The sequence below is a fragment of the Rhinatrema bivittatum genome, chromosome 12 (assembly GCF_901001135.1).
Source record: "Rhinatrema bivittatum chromosome 12, aRhiBiv1.1, whole genome shotgun sequence".
Classification (NCBI taxonomy): domain Eukaryota; kingdom Metazoa; phylum Chordata; class Amphibia; order Gymnophiona; family Rhinatrematidae; genus Rhinatrema; species Rhinatrema bivittatum.
In genome coordinates this window covers 66452017-66475404 of record NC_042626.1, presented here as the reverse complement: position 1 = coordinate 66475404, position 23388 = coordinate 66452017, and the positions used below count along the sequence as shown (strand labels likewise).

Genomic DNA, 23388 nt, shown 5'->3' with positions numbered 1-23388 from the left:
TGAACGATTCGACAGAAGAACATGTGCCACGTCCCACCAAGCATTGTGCATTGACACAGACTAACCATGTTAACGCTGTGCAGTATCGACGCACACAAAGCATTCATTGATGCATGCGTCACAAAAAAATAGGGACGTGACTGGCAGAGTCGAATCAAGTCGACTTAAGCACAGGTCTCCAATCCACCCTACAGATCCCTTCCAGGAGATTATATCTCAACATCCCTGGGTCTCGCCTCTCCCTGTATCGATTAGTTCTCGATCGGCTTCGTCACAAGGGCCACTCGGTGTGTTCAGGTTATCTTCCCACTTACACCAACATTGCCTAATACTTCAAAAAGAGCTGTTGCCCTCTTGATCATGAGCAAGGATCCTGGAAGCCGCAACCACCCATTGAAATTTTATCCACAAAGGTGCATCCTCGAGGTAGATGTTCCCATTCCCCTCGGAGCGGTACCATTCAAAATCTGCTACAAATCCACAGGCTATGGACCAGATCTCCTCTATCATAAAATATCTTTTTTCAACGTTGGAGCCACAATTTTCTCTTCCAGGTCCAGAGGGTGATGCAGATCCATTAACCTCCCCTACTTCTCCTAGGGAGCAATCATTACCAGCTCTGGAGGAACAACCAGATATAGTTCAACACACTCCTCTGGTCAGCGTCCAAGGCTCTCCACCGGATCATTCCCTTGACCCACCGGAGGAGCCTCCAGACCATTCCTGTCCTCTGGAGGATTTCACCTATTTAAAATTTGTGGACAAACTGGGCAACATACCAGGAATGGAGGTCCATAAAATTCCTGACCCCCAAGAGGAAGTATTTGGAATACTAAAAATTCTGGATGTACTGGCTGAGCCAATAGCTCTACCATCATGAAAGCTACTGGATTCAGTTTTGTCCAAGATGTGGGAGTCCCCCCCCCCCCCCCCCTCATTCCATTCTTCCAGTTTCCAGGAAGTTAGATTTAAAATTTAGACTACAAAATTCAGCCACATACAGAGGTGTTCAACTTCCTCACCAATCTGTTGTCATTGAGTTGGCAATGAAATGTGCAAAGAACACGACTACATGCTTCTAGTCCTCCTTTGAAAGAGCAAAAAATCCAAGAAAACTTTTCAGAGTGCCATGTTGACATCAAGAATGCAGCAGCACCAATTTTATATGGTGCAGTATCTGTACAAAAACTTAGTTACTGAAACCTTTTCTATGCTCTGAATCAAGCCAACCGATTACACTTCAGCCATTCTATGACATGCAGTAAGGTCTACGTCACCTACTCAAGGTGATATATGAATCCTTCGAAACATCTTCTAGAACCTCAGCAACTGCTATTGCTGCTCATTGGACAGCCTGTCTCTAGTTCAATCAGAGAAGATGTACATGACAAACCTGCCAATCTTCCCTGTTTGGGAGATAAAGATGGCTCAATTAAAAGAGCAGAATGTGGCAGTTCAATCTCTTGTCGGCTGTATCAGACACTCAGTTGACATCGAGAAGCTTCTATCAGCAATATAGGAAGCCATACTATAACCAGCGGAAACCATATAAATATTTTCCGCTCTACAGGCCGCAACAGTTTCAATCATTCCAACAGCCGCATTCTCAAACTGTCGGCTCCAGCTAGAGGATGTCCAAGAGACAGGAAACAACAAAGCCTTCCCGGTCTTCTCTTCAAAAACCTCCACCATCTTTTTGAAGAATACCGAGCTACAGCCTTGCCTTCCGGTACAGGGCAGAATAACATCTTTTGCCTCGCAGTGGAACCACATCGCTTCAGATCAATGGGTTCTTCAAATTCTGTGGGGGTGGTTTGAATTTTCTATCCCAACCTCCTCTTCTACACCACACAGCCCATTTGAGGGATTCTTCTCAGTCACCTCTTCTGGAGCAGGCGATCCAAGCCCTGTTCCAGCAAAGGGCCTTCAGTTGGTGCCTCAGCACCAGAGAAACACAGGGTACTACTACTTCCAATACTTCCTTATTCCCAAACATTCAGGGGGTCTCTGTCCAATTCTGGATTTACGCTCTCTAAACAAATCTTCGGAAGGAGAAATTCAAGATGACTTCCCTCAAACTGGTACTCCCATTCATTCAGGAGAATGACTGGATGTGTTCATTGTACCTTAGAGATGCCTGCATTCACATTCCAATACCCTCACATTCACATTCCATCCCTCCTGCTGGTGGTTCCTATGCTTCCGAGTGAATTCCAGACACCACCAATACAAAGTTTTACCTTTTGGTCTATCCTCTGCTCCCAGAGTTTTTACCAAGTGTCTGGCTGTGGCTCACCTCAGGTGTTAAGGGATCTGCCTTTTTCTCTTTCTGGATGATTGGTTGATAGTTTCCCCCGACCAAATTTCCCTGCCCAAATGTCCCTGCGTCAGCATCTGGAATCTGCAATCTCCTTCCTGGAGTCTCTGGGATTCCTCAACAACTAAGAGAAGTCGATACTCAAATCAACTCGGATTTTATAATTTATAGGGGCCAGAATAGACTCTATCCAATCTTGAGCCTGCCTTCCCCAAGAGAGAATCTATCAACTTCATCATTTCTGAACAGAATTGCTTCTCAGCTCAAGGATCATGGCCCGCCAAGTCCTGGTATTATTGGGTTATGTGGCGGCAGCCATACATGTAGTATGTCACTCACCTGCACATGAGCCGTCTCCAATGTGGATTAAAATCACAGTGGACCCAATATCTCCAACCAGTGTCCACCAAGATAACCATATCAGACTCCATGAAGAAAGACATTCGTTGGTAATTAAATACGGAAGTCCTAACCATCAGATTACTTCTTTGCGATAAGGCTCACACCCTAGTACCACCGATGCTTCCGCTCAAGGTTGGGGAGCGCATCTACTCCATTACAGAACTCAAGATCAGTGGTCAAAAAAACAAACTAGTTTACCAAATAAATCTTCTGGAACTCAGAGCCATGAGATACGCCTTAATGACCTTTACATATTTGCTACTAAGTCATAACCTCTTGATTCATACAGACAATCAGGTTGCCATGGTTTATTTGAACAAGCAGGGCAGTTCAGGATACTGGATTCTCTACAGGGAAGCAGTGTGGATCTGGGAATGTGCCCTCAACAGTTCAATAACCTTGAGGGCTACATCTTTACTGGGGATAGCGAATATGTTACCTGACCATCTCAGCAGCCTGTTACATCCCCGCAAATGGTCGCTCAACCCATTAATAGCAAACCAAATATTTCTACAGTGAGGCTGCCCTTGGATAGATCTTTTTGCTACAAAACGAAACAGAAAAGTTCTTCAGTTTTGCTAAGTACATCCAAGCCGTCTCAGGACGACACAGGATGCCTTCCTAATGTCATAGTAGAGAGGTCTCCTGTATGCAATTCCTCTCATATCAAGAACAGTTCAGAAAATGATTCGGGACAAGCCTCGCATGATACTCATAGCACCCGCGTAGCTGAGACAACCCTGATTTGTTTATCTGGTACAGTTCTCCGAGAGCGATCTGTTAGATCTTGGTCAAGACCCAGATCTCTTGACTCGGGAAGGGGGCTCCCTTCATCCTCTACACTCCTCCCTCCATCTTAGAGCCTGGATGTTGTACATGAGATTTTGCAGGGCTTAACTCTTTCAGCAGATATTCAGAGTTGTTATAGCTGCGAGAAAACCATCAACCAGACATAAATATTCTTTCAAATGGAAAAGGAATGCTGAGTGGTGTCAAACTGGAGATATTAGCCCTTTGTCTTCCGCACCCAGTGACATCCTCACTTACCACATCTTTCCAAGTCGAGGTTAGCGACATCGTCAATTAGAGTTCACCTAAGTGCTGTTGCTGCTTATCACAAGAGGGTCAAAGACTTTTCAGTAACTTCTCACCCTCTGGTTTCGTGTTTCATGAGAGGACTCTTCAACCTTCATCCTCCAATATGCAAACATCCAGTGCCTTGGGATTTAAATGTGGTCTTATCAGCTCTAGTGAAGCCCCCCTTCGAACCACTACAATCTGTACTTTTGAAATATCTCACTTGGAAGGTGGTTTTTCTCATAGCAATCACCTCGGCCTGAAGAGTGAGTGAGCTACAGGCACTAGTTCATTTTTCTCCCTACTTGCAATTTTATCACGACAAGATAGTTCTCAGAATTCACCCATAATTTCTAACTAAAGTGATTTCAGCTTTTCACAGTAATCAGGACATTTCACTACTAATCTTCTTTCCCAAACCTCACAGAAGAGAATCTCTGCTCCATCCATTGGACTGTAAAAGAGCTTTAGCTTACATATAAACAAAGAACTCTGCCTCATCACAACTATTCGTCTCATTCAACCCTAACTTGTTGGGTGTAGCAGTCTCCAAAAGGACAATATCCAACTGGCTCTCAAACTGTATTAAATTCTGTTACTCTTCAGCACACACACCCTTGAAAATTAGCAACAGGAACGAAGCAGAAAAAAATATATATCTAGGTTTGTCTTTTCCTTTTTCAATTGTAAAAGGTATTCCTGTTTTCCTTAAACCGCTCAAATTTCTTTCTCAACCCTGGAGCATTACCTCTCACATTTCTTACTGCAGATTAGAGATATATACCTCAGTTATTATTGATAACAGTATGGAAAATCTTGTTAAAATCAGTGTTTCTAATATATAAAGAACTTTAGGATTGGTTAGTCTACCTCATACTACAAATTTTGTTTCCTTTGGGCATGGGACTCCCAAATAGCATGGCTAATTCAACCTGCTTATCCACGGAAAAGAAGGAAGTTTGATTGCCACAAACGGTGTTTTCCATAGGATAAATTAGCCACTCATACCCTCCCTCCTCCCTGGACATCTCTTGTCCCAATTCTTTCTATCAAACTGCCGTCTTCTAGCTCTCTCACTAACTGAAGTGATGGGTATCGTGCTTCGCGAATGTCCACGAGAGCGCTGACAGTGACATCACCCAAATAGCATGGCTAATTCTTCCTGCTATCTTCAAAAATTCTTCCTGCTATCTTCAAAAACAAAAATTGACCCCTATTGTTACTAAATCCTCGATCCAGTTCAGGAAACCCTGTTCCATGGACACTCTCAACAACAGCCTGGCCGAAGAACTAATTAAACTGGACTTCTCAGATGCGGATACCGGTATGAACTCCTGGCAAACTATTACACACTCAGTAGCTAACAGAATTTGCCCTGTAACAACAAAAGTTATCAACCCAGCCCGCACGAACAAGAAACCCTGGTTCTCAACCGAACTAAGGAAACTCAAATAGGATCTACAACACAAAGAACAACGCTGGCGGAAAGATTCCTCCCCTTCCTCACTTGCTTCGTACAAAACTGCAATGAGCTACTATAGGACTTCCATTACCCGCACCAAACGAGATTTCTACGCCAAAAAAATACACGGCTTCTTATATGACCCTAAAACTCTGTTCTCATATGTAGCTGCCCTTACCACAACTATGCCCCTCACCATCCCAGAAGAAGAAGCCCAGAACAAATCCATAGAGTTGGCTATCTTTTTTGATAACAAAATCAAAAACCTTCTTGCCCCCCTGGCTTCAACTAACATGGCTCCAAACCCTTCGCAACCATTAAGCCTCGCAACCAATAACACTCCACCAAATATCCACAGACCGTCACTAGAAATTCTTGAACAGACATCCTCCCTGGAAATTGAATCAATAATCAAGAAAATGAAACCTTCCACTCATCCTTTGGACCAAATACCGACCAAACTACTTCTCACCATCCCTAACACCATTGCTAAACCGCTGGCAGACATCATAAATTGCTCCCTCAATCAAGGATCGGTCCCGGACTCCTTAAAAATTGCTTCACTTAAACCCTTACTTAAAAAACCCAACCTGGACCCAGCCGACCCTGCAAACTTCCGCCCCATTGCAAACCTACCTTTTATAGCCAAGCTAATGGAAAAGCTTGTCAACATCCGACTCACAGACTACCTTGACTCCCACAATATTCTCTACCCCTCTCAATTCGGATTCAGGAAACGCCTAAACACAGAATCCCTCCTTCTTTCTCTAACGGACAACATCCTGATGGGCCTTGACAAGGGACAATCTTACCTGCTAGCCCTTCTCGACATCTCTGCCGCGTTCGACACGGTAAACCACACTATCCTCATAAACCGTTTAATGGAAATAGGCATATCCGGCTCTGCACTGCTCTGGTTCACATCCTTTCTGAACAACAGACACTACAAAGTCAAAATAAATGACAAAGAATCTCACTCCATTCCATCAAACCAAGGTGTACCTCAGGGTTCGTCTCTTTCCCCTACCCTGTTCAATATATATCTACTCCCTTTATGCCAGCTACTCAATAGTCTCAATCTCACCCACTTTATATACGCGGACGATGTACAAATCATAATCCCCATCTCAGACCCCATCTCTACTCTAAATTTCTGGAACAACTGCTTACACGCCATCAACCTTCTGCTCTCGAGTCTCAATCTGGTCCTAAATACTTCCAAAACGGAACTACTGGTTATCTCCCCTTGTGACAACAATCCCCTCGCAAATAATGCTAGCATCCCATTAGCAAACCAGGTCAGAGATCTTGGGGCCACCCTTGACTCTAGAATGAATTTCAAAAAATTCATTAACGCCACAACCAAAGAATGCTTCTTCAAGCTACAGGTCCTGAAGCAACTTAGACCGCTCTTACACTTCAAGGATTTCCGTTCGGTGCTTCAAGCCATACTGTTTTCAAAGATCGACTATTGTAACGCTCTATTACTTGGTCTGCCCGCTTCGTCCACCAAACCTCTTCAGATGCTGCAAAACGCAGCGGCTAGGATCCTTACAAACACTCGTCGCAAGGACCATATCACACCAATACTAAAAATCCTACACTGGCTGCCCATCCAATATATAATACTTTTCAAGGCTCTCACCATCATCCACAAATCCGTCTACCAGCAATCCACTCTCCAACTCAACTTCCCACTTGAATTACATACTTCCGCAAGACCGATCAGAACTGCCTACAAAGGTTCGCTCAAGGCCCCCCCCCAACAAATCATCCGTCCACAACACTATTCACAAGCGAGCTCTTTCAACAGCAGGCCCACTACATTGGAATTCACTTCCCCAAGACTTACGCCAAGAACAATGCCATTCAACTTTCAGAAAGAAATTGAAAACCTGGCTGTTCGCAGAAGCCTACCGCTGAAGGATCTCCTCAACCATCACTGACTCTCACTTCCCCACCCCTCCCCAATCCCTACCCCCCCCTCTTTTCCCTCTCACGTTCCCCCCCACCCAACCTCACCCTTTCCTTCTCCCTCTGGACATACCATGCTAATAACTGCCTAGGATAAACCTATGTTTATGTATCCTACAGTTTTTTGTTGATTTATATATTTATCTCTCTCTAATTGTTTCTTAGTTTAAACTCTGTACTGTCTTCCATTGCCCAGGTTTTACGCTCCCTGTTTAATGTAACTTTACTTTCTACCTTGATGTTAATTGGTTTCCCCTCAGTTACATTGTAAACCGGTACGATAAGACCTAGTCTTGAGCATCGGTATAGTAAAAGAAATTAAATAAATAAATAAATCTTCGGAAAACACCATTTACGGTAAGCAAACTTGCTTCAAACTGCATGGTTTTTCATAAACAATTTTAACTGCAGTCTTATTTCACACATGAATTTTTCACAATAATGCAGTCTGCAAAGCTGGTCTGAGTGCTAGTTACTGCAGCAGTCATCTGAGCCAGCAGATTATATATAGGGTAATCTATATCAGATTTTTGTATGTTTTTATTCCCTGCAGTTGAAAAAGTGATATTACCATGGCAACCATTGCGTCAGAGATCATGATACTGTCTGAGGAAAAAAAGTACCTGCTTGAGTGTACATCGCTTTTAAACATGATTTTTAAAACAAGCAACAATGTAACATTTGGGAAGGGGTAACAATTTATTTTATTTTTAAGACTCTGAGGAAAGTGAACATGGTTTTTGCATCTTATAATACAAATATTAACTCAAGCTATATCCACTTTTTGCTCAAGTCATATTTAGTTTGCCTTTGCTGTAACCTCATTAAAGAGCTTCAATTATAAAGCAGCAATTGTAAATCAAAAAATGTCCTACCTCTGCTGACTCCTTCAACTTTATATTAATGTTATGCTACACTGTTTTCACAGACTTTTGCTGGCTTTCTCACACTATTTCCTTGTGCTTGATGTAGATGATTTCTGACTGACCCTTTCTAACCATGACTTGTTTATCCCTGCAGCACAGTCCCAGATTTATTTAGGTATTTATAGACACAAGTTTACTCTCCCAAAGTGAGATACTTAGAATATTTTTTTTTCCCTAGACAAGGTCCATCCCAAAAATGTCTTAACCTTTGTTCATAACCTCTCACTGTATGTTAATAGTTCCAGGAGTAAACTTTGAGTGATCTTTCATCTATTCCATACAGGTGGAGCCAATTGAATCCTTTTTCATTCTTAATAGCCATGATTTAAACATATTTTTTCTATATTTTCATTACTGCTAAGCAAAAAGACAGTTTACTTGACTAGTCATATAGTCAAGTCTGATACGAGATTTTTTTTTAAATATAAAAAGCCTGAACAAATTGACAGTTTCCTAGTAAACATGGAAATGGACTGTTTATTTTCTGAAATATAGAATAAAATGTAGAATGTGTATTCAACTATGGTAGCCTCTTCCAAAATCGAAGCAGGAGAAATCAGACTTACAGCAATATACAATACCTGTTTATCTTAATGTCCAGTATCTTGGTCTTTAATGAAAGTGTTGAAATGTCTGAGGACTTTAATTCTCCTTGAACATTTCAAAACAAAATGTATAAGAGGAGAGAGAAACTGAAATATTGAAAAGATTCTGGAGCAAGAAAGCCTGTTTGTAACCCAGGTTAGGAATGAAAGATTTCTTTCAGGAAACAATACTATGTTACTCAATAACTGGTTTCAGGTTTTCATGTGTAGAGAAGCTGATCGAGTTTCAAGGTGTGCCATCAAGTGAGTAGGAAACTGTGGGAGATGACAAACTTGTCAATCTTTAATGTGTAATTGAGTAGTGAGCATTTCCTGCAGGTGCTCATTCTTCAATGAAACTCTTCAGATAATCCAGATAGTTATCTTTAAAGAAACTGATAATTAGTACAAAATGTGCTGCAGAAACTTTAGATGTCTTTAAGTTCCACAAATGTGCTATTCCTATTCTGTATGTTTTTTGGCTATGATTCATACAGTGGAGCACAACAAAACAAGAATTCTTGTTAGGTGTTATAGTAGTACAAAGCTCTTCTAAATCTTTGTGTTGTCTTTTTTTAATATATGCAGTTTAACACTACAATGGGAAACATCTTTGGAAATCTGCTTAAAGGCCTCTTTGGCAAGAAGGAGATGAGAATTCTAATGGTAGGTTTGGATGCAGCTGGAAAGACTACCATCCTGTATAAACTGAAACTGGGAGAAATTGTGACTACCATCCCGACAATAGGTGGGTTTCCATGTGGTATCTTTTCTTAATGCAATATTTGACATGAATAAGAGAAGTCACAGAGCAGCCCACACACAAACATCCCAGAGTTCTCCATAGTGATTCAGTAGGGTCCACTTTAACAGAGCTCATATGTTAAACTCTGGCTGAGTAAGCTCCAGTGTGATTGGTGAACAGGTTATTTTCTTGTGCACACATTGCTATAAACTGATGGACTACTTTAAAATATGGCTGGTCAATTAGAAGTAATATTTCATATGAATATTAATGTGCTGATAAAAATCTATGGAATCTTTAATGTAAAAGAACAGATTTACAAACTGCAGAGTAACAAATCGCTGGTACTGGATGGTATCCACTGTAGAGTTCTAAAAGAAATAAAACATGAAATTACTAACAGGTTACTAGTAATCAAACCTATCATTTAAAACAGTTGCGATTCCTGGAAACTGAAAGGTGGCCAATGTGAAGCCGATTTTTAAAATTGGAGCCTTAGACGGGTAAAGCCTGATGCTGCCAAGCAAAATGGTATAAGCCATTCTTAAAAACAAAATCACTAGCCATATAGATAGACATGGCTTAATGGATAAGTCAACATGATTTTAGCAAGGGAAAGTATTTTTTATTTATATTCTGCACTTCAGAGTGGATTATATTCAAGTACTGTAGATATTTTATTGTCTTACCAATCTTTTAGAATTTTTGGAAGGTGTAAACATGTAGATAGTTGAGCTAGTTGATATAGTGCATTTGTCAAATGCCTTCTAAAAATCCAAAGTTCCCCATGAGAGGAGACTCAGGAAAGTAGTCATGTGATAGGAGGCAGTATTCTATTGTGGATTGATAACTGGAGAAAGGTCATTAGTGGAGTGCCACAGGGATCGGCACTGGTGCCTGTGCTATTTCATATATTCTTAAATGATCTAGAAAACAATGAATGAGGTGATTCATAGAAACATGATGAAAAAGCCCATATGGCCCATCTAGTCTGCCCATCTGGCCAATTAATTTAGAATCACTTCCTAAAAGATTCCCCTTATTTATCTTCTTCTTTTTGTTGAATTCAGATACTGTTTTTGTCTCTTCCACTTTCTCTGGGAGGCTGTTCCATGCATCCACCACCCTCTCTATAAAGAAATATTTCCTAAGATTACTTCTGAATTTACCCCCTTTCACCCTCGCCTCATGAGCCCTCATTCTAGACCTTCCTTTCCATGGATATAATTATGAGACAATTCAAATTTTTGTTAAAACAGCAGCATATTGCAAGGAACTGCAGAAGGACCTTAGGAGACTGGATAAAAGCAAGTTTGCTTACCATAAAGTGTTTTCCATAGATACGGTAGCAGGATGAATTACCCATGCTTTCTGGGGACGTCCCGCCCGGGCGGACAGATGCAGAATCCTCTTAAAGAATACAGAACTGCACCTCTGTGCGCCTGCGCAGATGTTACCACGTGATTCCCCTCCCCCGTTCAGTTAAAGTATAAGTGTGCAGTGAACAGAGAAAGAATAGGATAGAAACAGTCAGCATATTAGCTGTCCAGGGAGAAGGGTGGGGACACATGGCTAATTCATCCTGCTGTCTATGGAAAACACCTTTTAAGGTAAGCAAACTTGCTTTTTTTCCATAGATAAGCAGGCTGAATTAGCCATACTTTCTGTTAGTACCCAGCTGTGAATTCTAGAGCACATTATTCCTTCTGATTGTTAGTGTTTACAAACCAGACAACTATATGTGAAAGAATTAATGAGGTTTGTGGGCAGCTTAAGTTTTGGCTGCTTTTCTCACTACTGCTTTCCCACTGCTGCATCTGATTGAGTTTGCTGTTTAAGACAGTAGTGAAGTGAAGATATGCAAAGACCACCAAGTGCATATCTAAATTGGCACCTCTTTTAGGTGAGCATTGGAAGTTGCTGTAGCTCAAATCTGATGTGCTTTTACACCATCTGGGAGTTTATCGCCATTCATCGAATAACAAGTTACTACATTGGAATAACCAAGTTGCTAACATCCGCTTAGAGACTGGCAACCCTGGCACGATCAAATTGAAAGAAACAAATAGTTGTGAACTAAGTTTTGGAGATGTAATCCCTTTTACAGTCCAATGTGTGAAGGGTTTTTTTCTCTTTCCGTAGCATGTGGGTAAGGGGATTGCTTCAACTGGAACGCTGAGACTATTTTACGGAGAATAGGTGGGTTGGTTCTTAAGATGACCAGTGCCCTTATGGTAAAACTGTAGATATGGAGAGTAGTGAACTAGGGCTTGTAATTCACTGATGATGTGATGGCTACTAGGAATAATACCTTCTAGGTTAGAAATGTCATTGAAACGGAGTGAGGCAGTTCAAAGGGTGGGTGCATGAGTTTTTCCAAAACTATTAATGTCCCAAGGAACTGATGGTTTTGTGACTGGAGGGCAGAGTCTTATTGCTTCATGCATGAAATGAGATACTAATGGATGTGTAGATATGGATTTCCCATTCAAGGATAGGTGCTAGGTGTACTTGAATGGACGATACTGCTAGTCCAGTGAAAAAGAGTATGTGGAAATAACGAATAATTTCAGCGAAGCTATGAAGCGGCTCGAGTAGTCCCTGAATCCCTGTGTAGCAGACAGGATCTTCCACCAGTGGGGTCAGCCAGAGGTAGATCTCTTTTGCGTTCTCACAAACACAGAGTGGACAGATTCTGCTCCCTGCACTGGACCGAACGAGACCAGCCATGGATGCCTTCACCTGCTTCTAGAGCATGAGCCTCCTATATGCATACCCTCTGATTCCGCTAATCGGCAAGACTTTCATGAAGATACAGCAGGACCAAGGCTCCATGATCCTCATAGCCCCACATTAGCTGCGTCAGGTCTGGTTTCCTATTCTCCACAACCTCTGTCCAGGAGCCCATTTGCCTGGGCACCTCGCCTGACCTCATCTCTCAGGATCAGGGCAGGCTGCGCCACCTGAACCTCCGGTTGCTGTCCATAACAGAGTGAATGTTGAAAGGCTACTATGATCCCTCGACCTTTCTGATAATGTCTCGCAAGTCCTCGTAGCTTCGCGGAAGCCTTCCATGCGGAAGTCATACCAAGCAAAGTGGAGGAGGTTCTCGTCCTGGTACATGCAGGAGGGTCTTGATCCTTTCTCTTGCCCCACTCCTAGGCTTTTGGACTACCTCTGGTATCTCTTAGAGTCTGGTCTACAGATTACCTCAATCCAGTTATATCTGAGTGCCATCAGCGCCTACCACCGCGGAGTGGTGACACTTCAATATTGATGCAGCCCTTAGTGGGGCGCTTCATGAGATGCTTACTACAACTGAAGCCTCCACTATGTCTCCCTGTTGTGGCCTGGGACCTCAACATAGTGCTGATGTGGCTCATGCGGCCTCTGTTTGAGCTCCTGCAAGTTCAGACACCTCACCTGGAAGGTTATCTTTCTAGTGGCGGTTACTTCTGCTCACAGTAAGTGAGCTGCAGGCCCTGGTGACCTATCCACCTTACACAAAGTTCTTCCATGACAGGGTGGTGCCATGCACACACCCTAAGTTCTTGCTGAAGGCAGTGACTAACTTCCACCTAAATCAGTCCGTGTTGCCCACTTTTTTCCTGAGGCCACACTCTCATCCAGGTGAACGGGCTTTTCATACCTTGGACTGCAAGCGTGCTCTCGCCTTTTATTTAGACCGCACCGCAACCCACAGGCAGTTTACCCAACTTTGTCTCCCTTGACAAAAATAGACTCAGTTGCAGTGGGCAAGCAGACCCTGTCTAACCGTTTGGCAGACTGTATTGCTTTCTGCTACCAGCAAGCAGGCCTTCCGCTCGAGAGATGAGTGAAAGCGCGCTCAGTGAGGGCCACGGTGATGTCAATAGCACACTTCCGGGCAGTCCCTATTGCTGAAATCTGCAGGGCTGCGACGTGGTGCTCCCTCCACACCTTCGCGGCCCATTACTGCCTGGACAAGGATGGTCAACAGGACATTGTCTTTGGCCAGTCTGTCCTCTGTAATCTGTTTTCAGTGTAAGAACCCAACTCTTCCTACCTAGGGCCCAGTGTGATATTCAGGCTGCCCTGTGGCCAACAGCATTCTTGTTTGCTTCGTGCATGTTCTTGGGTGTCTGACTCAGTGTTCCAGGAGCAGCCTGCAGCTTGCTGTTCACCCATCTGTGAGGGCTACCATCCTTGGCAAAAGCAGAGTTGCTTACCTGTAACAGGTGTTCTCCCAGGACAGCAGGATGTTAGTCCTCACGAAACCCACCCGCCACCCCACAGGGTTGGTGGCATGCTGGGCATGCTCAGTGTGCCAGTCAAAGTTCTAGAAACCCATCTGTGAGGACTAACATCCTGCTGTCCTGGGAGAACACCTGTTACAGGTAAGCAACCCTGCTTTTTTCCTAGATATGGTAGGGGTAGAAAACAAAGTCCAGGAATTGTCTAGTAAGTCATCCAGTACTGTGTGAGGAGGGTATGTCGAATATTTTTAATATTCCATGGACCTCTGACCTTGGATCTGGTACCTTTTATGTCAATCTTGAGAAAGATGCTTACCTTCTCTATACATTTTAAAGTATGTTAAGTCTTCTGGAGGTAAAGACTATTCAGCTGGTCCTTCTGGTGGATCTGAAGGGATTCTATTTGAACTCTGAGATGTTGGAGGGGAAGCTGGAACCTTTACGTCCTATTCCGAATCCGCTAGGCTGGGGTCATGATCCACAGATCCCTGTCTGTTCATCTCCCAGAGGGGAAGATGGTAAAGATCTTATGGATATATTCTCAGGTTCATTTGAAGAATCCTGTCTGTGAGGGTTTCTGGCAGGTGATGCAAAGAAATTCTTTAGGATAGATATTTGAGTCATTGCTTGTAAAGCTGTAGACGTCCGTTTGGGGCAGGATGATTGGTTAGTATGTGATAGAACCTTCTTTGGAATGGCTGCCTGTAGGATGGCGGAGTCCGGTTCTCTTTGTGATTCCAATCGGCCCTTGGGCTTTCGGTGGGATTTGTGCCTTTTTGCAAGAAGTTCTTGCAACTGTGGTTGTTTGCTTTTACATTTTGTTACTTGTGATAGGCCCGAGTATACCATGCCCCTTGAAGAGGAAGAATTGTAAGTCTGACTGCATTTATGTCAAAACCACCTTTTAATTCTTCTTGAGTAAATACTATGTGCAGATCTGGTCTCCACTGTGCCTGGTTACCTCCTGTTGGAAGGTCTCTAGGATTTTGGTGCCTCGATTGCGTCGAAGAGGTTCCTTTCCTTGGTGGTGTGTTGTGCGGTGGTCGATGTGTTTCTTTGAGCGTCAATCATCTTGCATCAAGTGTTTTTGGTTTGTTTTTTTTTTGTCGTGTGTTGACCGATGTGATGCTACGTGCATCGATGATTCTTGTGTCAGCCGACTTTACTTTTGTGTCGAACGGGAAGAAGCATCGTATTACTGGGCTGCTTCGACTGATTAGACGCTTCATGAGTCGGGCATGTTTCTTGCGCCAAGCGACTGAGTCATGCACTTTTTGTCCTTGCTCTGAGTTGTCTCCAACCCTGGTTTCGAGGGTTTCTTGGAGGTATCGAGTCTTTTGGGCTTTTATCGCCCAGATTCCTTGGTCTAAAAGTAAGTGCTCTGAGGCTCCAATGAAGAGGATCTTCTAGTTGGTATAGGCTTTTTCTTTTCTTCTGTGTGGTAGTGACTGCTTCGATTCATGGGTCGAGGCATATGGCCCAGAGAGGTCGCCTCTTAACCTTTTCATTTTCTCCGTCCTCTGCCTTTGGGCCCCATGGAGACATCCTGCCACAATCCCAGCAGGATGTCTGATTATGATCCAGCCCTAAGCAAATGTAGTAATAATTATGTCAATCAGTGACGGACAGACATCTTGCCACATTTGCAGAATTTAAATCCTGGTGTTCTTGGAGGCATATTGGCACTTAAAGTGCTTTTTTGGGGTACACTAAGAAGCGTAGAAAGTTGACGAGAAAATTTTAGACGTGAGTGAGAGGAGTGTGACTGAGCTGCCGCAGAAAAATGGAAACTGAATAGGGGAGGGGAATCACGCGGGAACATCCACGCAGGTGCACAGAGGCACAGATTTGTATTCTTTGAGAGGATTCCGCATCTGTCCACCTGTGGGGACGTCCCCAGAAAGCATGTCTAGTTCAGCCTGCTTATCTATGGAAAATTGAATGACAGATGAAATTTAATGTGGAAAAGTGTAAAGTGATGAATATAGAGAAAAATAGTACATTTCCAGAGACATGATTCTGAAAGGTATTGGGAGTCACTACCCAGGAAAAGGTCCTTGGAGTCCTTGTGGACAATCTGATATCCTTAGCTCAGTGTGTATCCGCGGTCAAAAAAGCAAATAGAATGTTAGGAATGATCCAAAATGGAATGGAGAATAAAACAGAAAATACCATATTGCCTTTGTATTCAGTCATGATGCAAATATATCTGAGTATTGTGTGTAGTTTGTCGCCCCCATCTCAAGAAAGATAGACATAGCTGAACTAGAGAAGGTGCAGAAGAGGGTAACAAAGATGATAGAGGGGATGGAATATTTTTTCTATGATGAGTGGCTATGCAAGGTAGAGCTCTTCAGCTTGGAAAAGATGGGTGAGAGGTGTTACGATAGAACTTCATAAAATCATGAGTGGATTGGAAGAGATAAAGGACTGTTATTTACCCTATCAAATAATACTGAAACAGGTGGGACATACCATGGACTTAACCAGCAGATTCAAATTAAATTATAGAAATTACCTTTTCACTCTGCGCGTTATCAAGCTGTGGAATCTGTTGCCAGAGGATGAGATCAAGGCAACTAGCAGTGCAGGGTTTCAGAGGTTTGGCTAAGTTCCTGGAGGAAAAGTCCATAATATATTAGCCAGGTAGACTAAAGTAAGCTATTGTTATCCTTGGAAGTGAGTAATAGGAATTAGATCTGCCAGGTTCTTGTGGCCTGTGTTAGCCTCTGATGGAAAAAGAATGTTGGGCTCAATGTACCTTGGTATGACCCAGAATGGCAATTCTTTTGTACTTTTAAGTTGCTTTGCTCAAAGGTGGGTTTTTTTTGGGTTTTTTTTTTTGTTCTATAAGAAATCATGGGTATGCGAGCAACTGTCCTAGGCTTGACTATGTAATTCAATAGCCAGTCATTTTCATCTGATAAATGCCTTTTGCATCCAATTTTGTTATCCCTACTAGATGCAGTAGTATTACTATAAAATGTTTGATTTTAGAATCAATGACTGATTCTTTGCCATCTAGGCTTCAATGTGGAGACTGTAGAATACAAGAATATCAGTTTTACAGTCTGGGATGTAGGTGGCCAGGACAAAATCCGACCTCTGTGGCGTCACTATTTCCAAAATACGCAAGGTAAGCAGATTTCTTGTACAGAAATAGCCAATTTAGGTTTTCCAGGAGCCAATTAATTTTGATTGCCTTTTTTTCCCAGTGTATTGAAGTTCTCCCAGGACAAGCAGGATGGTAGTCATCACATGTGGGTGACATCACTGGATGGAGCTCTTATCATGGAAAACTTTTCTGTCAAAGTTTCTAGAACATTTGACTGGCACACTGAGCATGCCATAATCCCTGTAGCCACAGGGGTCTCACTTCAGTTTCTTTTTTTCCATACTGCAGTTTGCCTCGCGGTTAACTCTGAGATTTTCTCATGAAAATTTTCCTCATGGAATACTTGAAGTTTACTTTTCCAAAAACTTCCCTGACTCGGGTCTCCCATTGTGACATTGATATTTGCTTGGTGAGTGAATTCTCCCATCTTCAGTTGATTCCTGCCTCCCCTTTTTTCGGTGTCCACAGGCCATCGATCACTTTTGGGCCTCTGCTTTTTTCTATCATGGCAACTGGTTTTAGAAAATGCCCAGAGTGTCCCCGTACCATGTCTGTGTGCTGTGCCTTGGCTCATCACACGACGTTTCTCACTACCCAAGTTGTGCCCAGATGGGTAGGTGGACTCGCCTCGGCAAGATGGAGTCCCTTTTTAAAATCAGGTTGACTCCATCGACATCCACCCAGTCGTCACCAGCAGGAGCATCGAAGAAATTTGTCATCAAACCTTGCTGGGAGCACCAGGGTAGCAGTGACCATCCGTCACAGACTCCATCCAAGGCATCTGCATTGTCTTCCTCTGTGCTGGAGAAAAACCGGACTGAGCACCAAGGGAAGCACTGGCACAGACGAGAGTCTATTCCCGGTGCCGGCACAGACAACGCATCGGCCTCTGGCTAACAAGCTGATTGCGAAGAGGTCACAGGTAGAGGAGCCTCCAACCCCCTCTCCACCCAAGAAATCAAGGCGATCCCCCACCTATATCAGTGCCAGGTACTGAGCCCCCACAAATTCTTGTGGAGGTGCCAGTAGCGCCTAACCTGCCTCCCCCTGTAGCTGCAATATCTATCTACACCAGCTTTCAGGGAGGAACTGGACAGTCTCATCTGCCAGGCAGTGCTCAATGGTCTCAGAGACTTACAGCCATCTAGGCCGCCCCCATACCAATACTGCCATTGGAGCCATCTATGTTTACACCGCTGCTAAACCGACTGGATACGCTTATCAGTGCCCTTCCAACACAACCTAGACCACCGATGCCAAAGCAACCCGCAAAGTCTCTGAAAGCCCTGATACCCAGTCCGGGATCCTCAGAAATTGAAAGCACTGACTCCAGTCCTCTCTCAACACAGATTCCACCGATGCCGGACCGAGATGCCCACGGTTTCCCTCGATGCCTGTGCCGCCACATCCAGACCATTGAAGGATCCATCGGTGCCAACACATCCTACATTACCAACCTTCTTTCGTCCTTCTGGATCTCGGCTAGAGACCTTTTTTGACACATGGGAAGATGTTGACACTGACACAGCCACGGAGGGCATCTTATCAGAACCATCTCCTCCAGAAGAAAGGAGAAAATCTCCCCCAGAAGACCTCTCCTTTGCAGATTTTGTAAAGGAAATGTCAGAGACAATACCCTTTGACCTGATTACAGAGGAGGACACATGCCATAAAACATTGGACGTTCTCCAATTTGATGATGCTCCAAAGGACTTTATGGCTATCCCTGTCCACGAGGTGCTCGTGGACCTCCAACATCGTCTCTGGGAGCATCCTTGTACTGTCCAACCAGTGAATAGGAGGACAGATGCAACTTATCTGGTCCAACATATTCCTGGGTTCCAAAAGCCACAACCACCCCATCAGCCAGTGGTAGTTGAATCCGCACAGAAAAAGGCCAGGCATCTGCGCCCTCACTCATCAACACCTCCTGGCATAGACCAAAAATTCTTGGATATTTTGGGTCGCAAGATGTTTCAGGGCTCTATGCTAGTTTTACACATAGCTGTATACCAACTTTACATGACACAATATCAAAGGAATCTTTGGAAGCGGGTTCAAGGAATAGCTGACTCTCTTCCCCCAACAACAAGATAAGTCTCAATGCCATTCTACAGAAAGGCCTTGAGGCTGGGAAACGAGGTTCGGGCTGCTTACGACTCCTTTAAAACTGCTTCTCGCTTGTTGGCAATGGGAATCGGCGCCAGGAGGTGGGCTTGGCTGAAAGCATCTGACTTGAGACCCGAAGTCCAAGACAAACTGTCTGATTTGCCATGTGGCTCAACTAAAAGACCATAAGACCCTGCATCAGTTGTCCACGATTACTACCGAGGGTCCTTCCTCTGCAAGAAGACCCACGAGAAGGGACCCTAGAAATCCATTTTATTGCCCATGCAGATATTACCCACCTACATCTCGTGCGAGGCCAACCAAGCCGTGTCAGAGAGGACATCCTCGACAGCCCAAGCCATCCAGGCCTCAGCCACCACTGCAAACAGGCCAAGCCTCTGGATTTTGAAATCTATCCAGAGAACAGCAGCCACTCTACAAATCCAAAACCAGATTTGCCAGTAGGCGGTCGAATTCACCATTTCATAACCAACTGGCTTAGCATTACCACAGACCAATGGTTTATATCCATCATAACCAAGGGATACCATCCATACTTCCTCATGGTACTCCAGGATTCACCACCCAATGCACTGTGGATGCAAAAAGATCACACAATCCTTCTAGAGTCAGAACTCTCCACCCTTTTGGGTGCCAGGGCTGTGGAACCCATTCCCCGGGCACAGCAGGGCAGAGGATTCTACTCCCGCTACTTTCTCATTCCAAAGAAATCAGGCGGCCTCCGCAATCTCAACAAATTTCTATGAAAAGAAAAATTCAGGATGGTTCCCTCGGCCCATCCTTCCCCCTTCTGCAAAAAGGAGATTGGCTCTGTTCTCTGGATCTTCAGGACGCTTACGCTCACATTCCAATATTCCCACATAACCGCAAATACCTGCATTTCCTAGTGGGACATCAATATTATCAGTACCGGGTTCTGCCTTTGAGACTTGCCATGGCACCCCGTGTATTTACAAAGTGCCTAGCGGTGGCTGCGGCCCATCTACGCAAGAAAAGCATACACGTCTTTCCTTACCCGGACGACTGACTGATCAAAAGCCATTCCAAACAAGGAGCTCTTGACGCTATCAAGCTCACTATCAATCTGCTACTCATTGGGATTTCTCATCAATTACCCCAAAACTCATCTGAACCCATCTCACCTCCTTACTTTCATCTGAACAGATTTGGACACCACAATTGCAAAGGCATTCCTGACCAACAACCTCACAGAACACTCTCCAGACTAGCTACATATCTGTGCACAAAGAAAACAGCCTCAGCCCATAAATTCTTAACTTTGCTGGACCACATGGCTTCCACGGTCTACGTCACTCCTATGGCCAGGCTGGTCATGAGAATCATTCAGTGGACTTTGAAATCTCAGTTGCTCCAAGCCACTCAACCTCTTTCATCCCGGATTCAAGTAACCCACCAGTACGTTTATCGCTCCTCTGGTGGACTGACAGGTCTACCCTTCCAGCAATCAATTCCGCAAGTGACGTTAACCACAGACGCATCCAGCTTGGGTTGGGGAGCTCATGTGAACAACAACTAAACTCAAGATACTTGGACACAGCTCAAAGCAATGTTTCAGATCAACTTCCTAGAGCTTCGAGCTATACATTATGCTCTATATGCGTTCCAGGACTGCCTTTCACACAAGACAGTTCTCATACAGACAGACAACACAGTTGCAGTGTGGTACTTGAACAAGCAGGGCGGCACAGGCTCATATCTCCTCTGCCAAGAAGCCATGCTGATCTGGGCCTGGGCCCTTGCACACGCCAAGTATCTCTGGGCCACTTATCTGGCAGGCATACAGAACGTAGTAGCAGATCGCCTCAGCCGACAGTTCCATCCCCACGAGTGGTCTCTGGATCCTGTGGTAATGACCAGAATCTTCCAAAGCTGGGGTCAACCAACAATAGACCTCTTTGCATCCGAACTGAATCACAAAGTGGACAGATTCTGCTCCCTGCACAGGCAACAAAACAAGTTAGCCATGGACGCCTCTGCTCGCTCCTGGAACACAAGCCTCCTATACGCGTATCCCCCAATACCGCTGATAGCCAAAACTCTCATGAAGCTACAACAGGACAAAGGGTCAATGATACTCATAGCCCCGTACTGGCCTCAACAAGTGTGGTTTCCCATGCTTCTCGACCTCTCGATCAGATAACACATTCACCTGGGCACAGCATCCACTCTCATAACTCAGAACCGAGGCATGTTACGCCATCCGAACCTTCAGACCCTATCCCTCACAGCCTGCATGTTGAAAGCTTGATCCTCCAACCGCTCAACCTTTCATCTGATGTCTCTCAAGTGCTTATAGCCTCACGAAAGCCTTCCACACGAAAATCCTATCGTTCAAAGTGGAATAGATTTGCCATATAGTGCATGCAAAAAAGGTATCTACCCCTTTTCCTGCCCCATGCCATCTCTATTAGACTATCTCAGACTCTGGTCTCCAGACTTCTTCGGTGAGGGTACACCTGAGTGCCATCTCAGCATACCACAAAAGAGTTGGGGATGCCCCGGTAACAGCGCAACCCCTTGTGAGTAGGTTTGAGGGGCCTACTACAACTTAAGCCCCCTCTACGGCCACCAATCATTGAATGTGATCTAAACGTAGTACAAGACTCATGCGCTCCCCGTTTGAGACTTTGCACTCCTGCGATGTTAAATTTCTTACATGGAAAGTTCTCTTCCTAGTAGCCATTACATCTTCTCGAAGGGTTAGTGTGTTACAAGCACTTGTCACATACTCACCCTATACCAGGTTCCTACATGACATAGTGTTCCTACGTACCCATCCTAAATTCCTTCCCAAGGTGGTAACCGACTTTCACCTGAATCAGTCTATAGTCTTGCTCACCTTTTTCCCAAGGCCTCACTCTCACCAGGGCGAGAGTGTTTCACACTTTGGATTATAAACGTGCACTTGCATTTTTTTTTTTTTCTAATTTTCAAAATTACAGCAAGTGTTAACTTACTACAGAAAAGAAATGCAATTTGTACAATCTTTACCATAATTTTACAAGAAATTTCTCTTACATCATCACTTTTACATATTGCATTAAACAACAAAAGAAATATATCAATGGGGACAGTAACCACAGGAAGTATAAGACTAAACATATTATTGCATGCAACCAGCCTAACGTAGTAGAAGATTACCATATATTTTTTAAATCCTCGTCTATGGCACTATTACGGAAGGAGATATAACCTTCCTTGCGTTGATAAATGACTTCAACTGCTCAGGGTATTGGAAAGCAAATATGTCTTTTGCAGACCTAACGACATTTACATGGGTATTTTAAAACATAGGAAAAACCAAGTGTAATTACTTGCGGTCGCATTGCAAGAAACTTGCGTCTCCTGCTTTGTGTAATGGGTGCATAATCTGGGAAAACACGTATTGAAGTCCCCCTAAATTGAACCGAAATATTTTTAAAGTACCGTTTCATTATTTCATTAATATCTTTTTCGGTTATAAAAGATACCATTAATGTAGCTGTTTCATAGAATTCCAAAGCAGAATCCTCCAGAAATCTAGTTAGGTTCCCTTCATTCACATTAACATTTATTTGCAAAACTTCTTTATTTTTATTTGACTTTGGTAGATAATACAATTTATTTATCAGAGGAATTTCTCCCTCTTGAAATTTTAAATTCTCTGCAAGATATTTTTTCAAAGTAATATATGGCAGTTCACCAACAATTTTCGGAAAGTTCAGGAATCTCAGATTTAAGTGTCTGGAATAGTTCTCCATGGATTCCAGCCTCCTTGAGACCATAGTGATATCCTTTATAATCTTCACATTGCATTCCTGTGTTTTCTTTACATCAGCCTCCATTACTAGCAATTTTGGTTTTATTTCCTCAATCTGATTTTCACATATCTCCACTTTATGTTCTATAATTTCCATATTATCCTGGTAGTTTCCGATCGAATTGACCGGCGATATTCCAGCCAGTTGATTTCCCCCTTGCGTTGTAACAAACGCGCTCCTTAGACTTTCTGCATCCTCTCTCCGAATCGGGGTTGATACGGGGGGCTCCTCGATATCCTCCGCCCCTGATGTACCGGGGATTGCTGAAAGTTGTTTCGGCGTTTCAGCTGCCAACGCCCTCTGACCTCCCTGCGCTGCTTCCAACAGAGCCACTTCCTGTGTCTGTGGTTCAGCGGCCTCCGGGCAGAGGGGGGAAAGAACAATTTCGGGCCTCCGAGGATCTGGGGGGCTAAGAGTCACCTCTCCTGGAAAGGCTATCGCTTCCTCGGTAGCACTTTCAACGGACTTCGCTCCCCCACTCTCCTGGTCCTTCACAGTCGTGTAAGTTGTTATAAGACGCTGGGCAGCCATAAGCTCCGTATCCGAGGGAAAAATTCGGAGCTTGCCTTTCCGCTTGGCAGGCATTTTTTTTTTTTGCTG

At 43.8% G+C, this 23388-nt stretch overlaps 1 protein-coding gene across 2 annotated transcripts in view; it reads left to right on the top strand.

The window, feature by feature from the left end:
* Nucleotides 1-23388, top strand: part of LOC115073940 (ADP-ribosylation factor 1-like) — a 38724-nt gene that overhangs the window by 5906 nt on the left and 9430 nt on the right. For both annotated transcript variants that reach the window (XM_029572940.1, XM_029572941.1), the window contains exons 2-3: nucleotides 9331-9490; nucleotides 16748-16858. In XM_029572940.1, the coding sequence (XP_029428800.1) occupies nucleotides 9343-9490; nucleotides 16748-16858 (259 nt within the window). In that variant the 5' untranslated portion in view covers nucleotides 9331-9342. The remainder of the gene's footprint in view (nucleotides 1-9330; nucleotides 9491-16747; nucleotides 16859-23388) is intronic.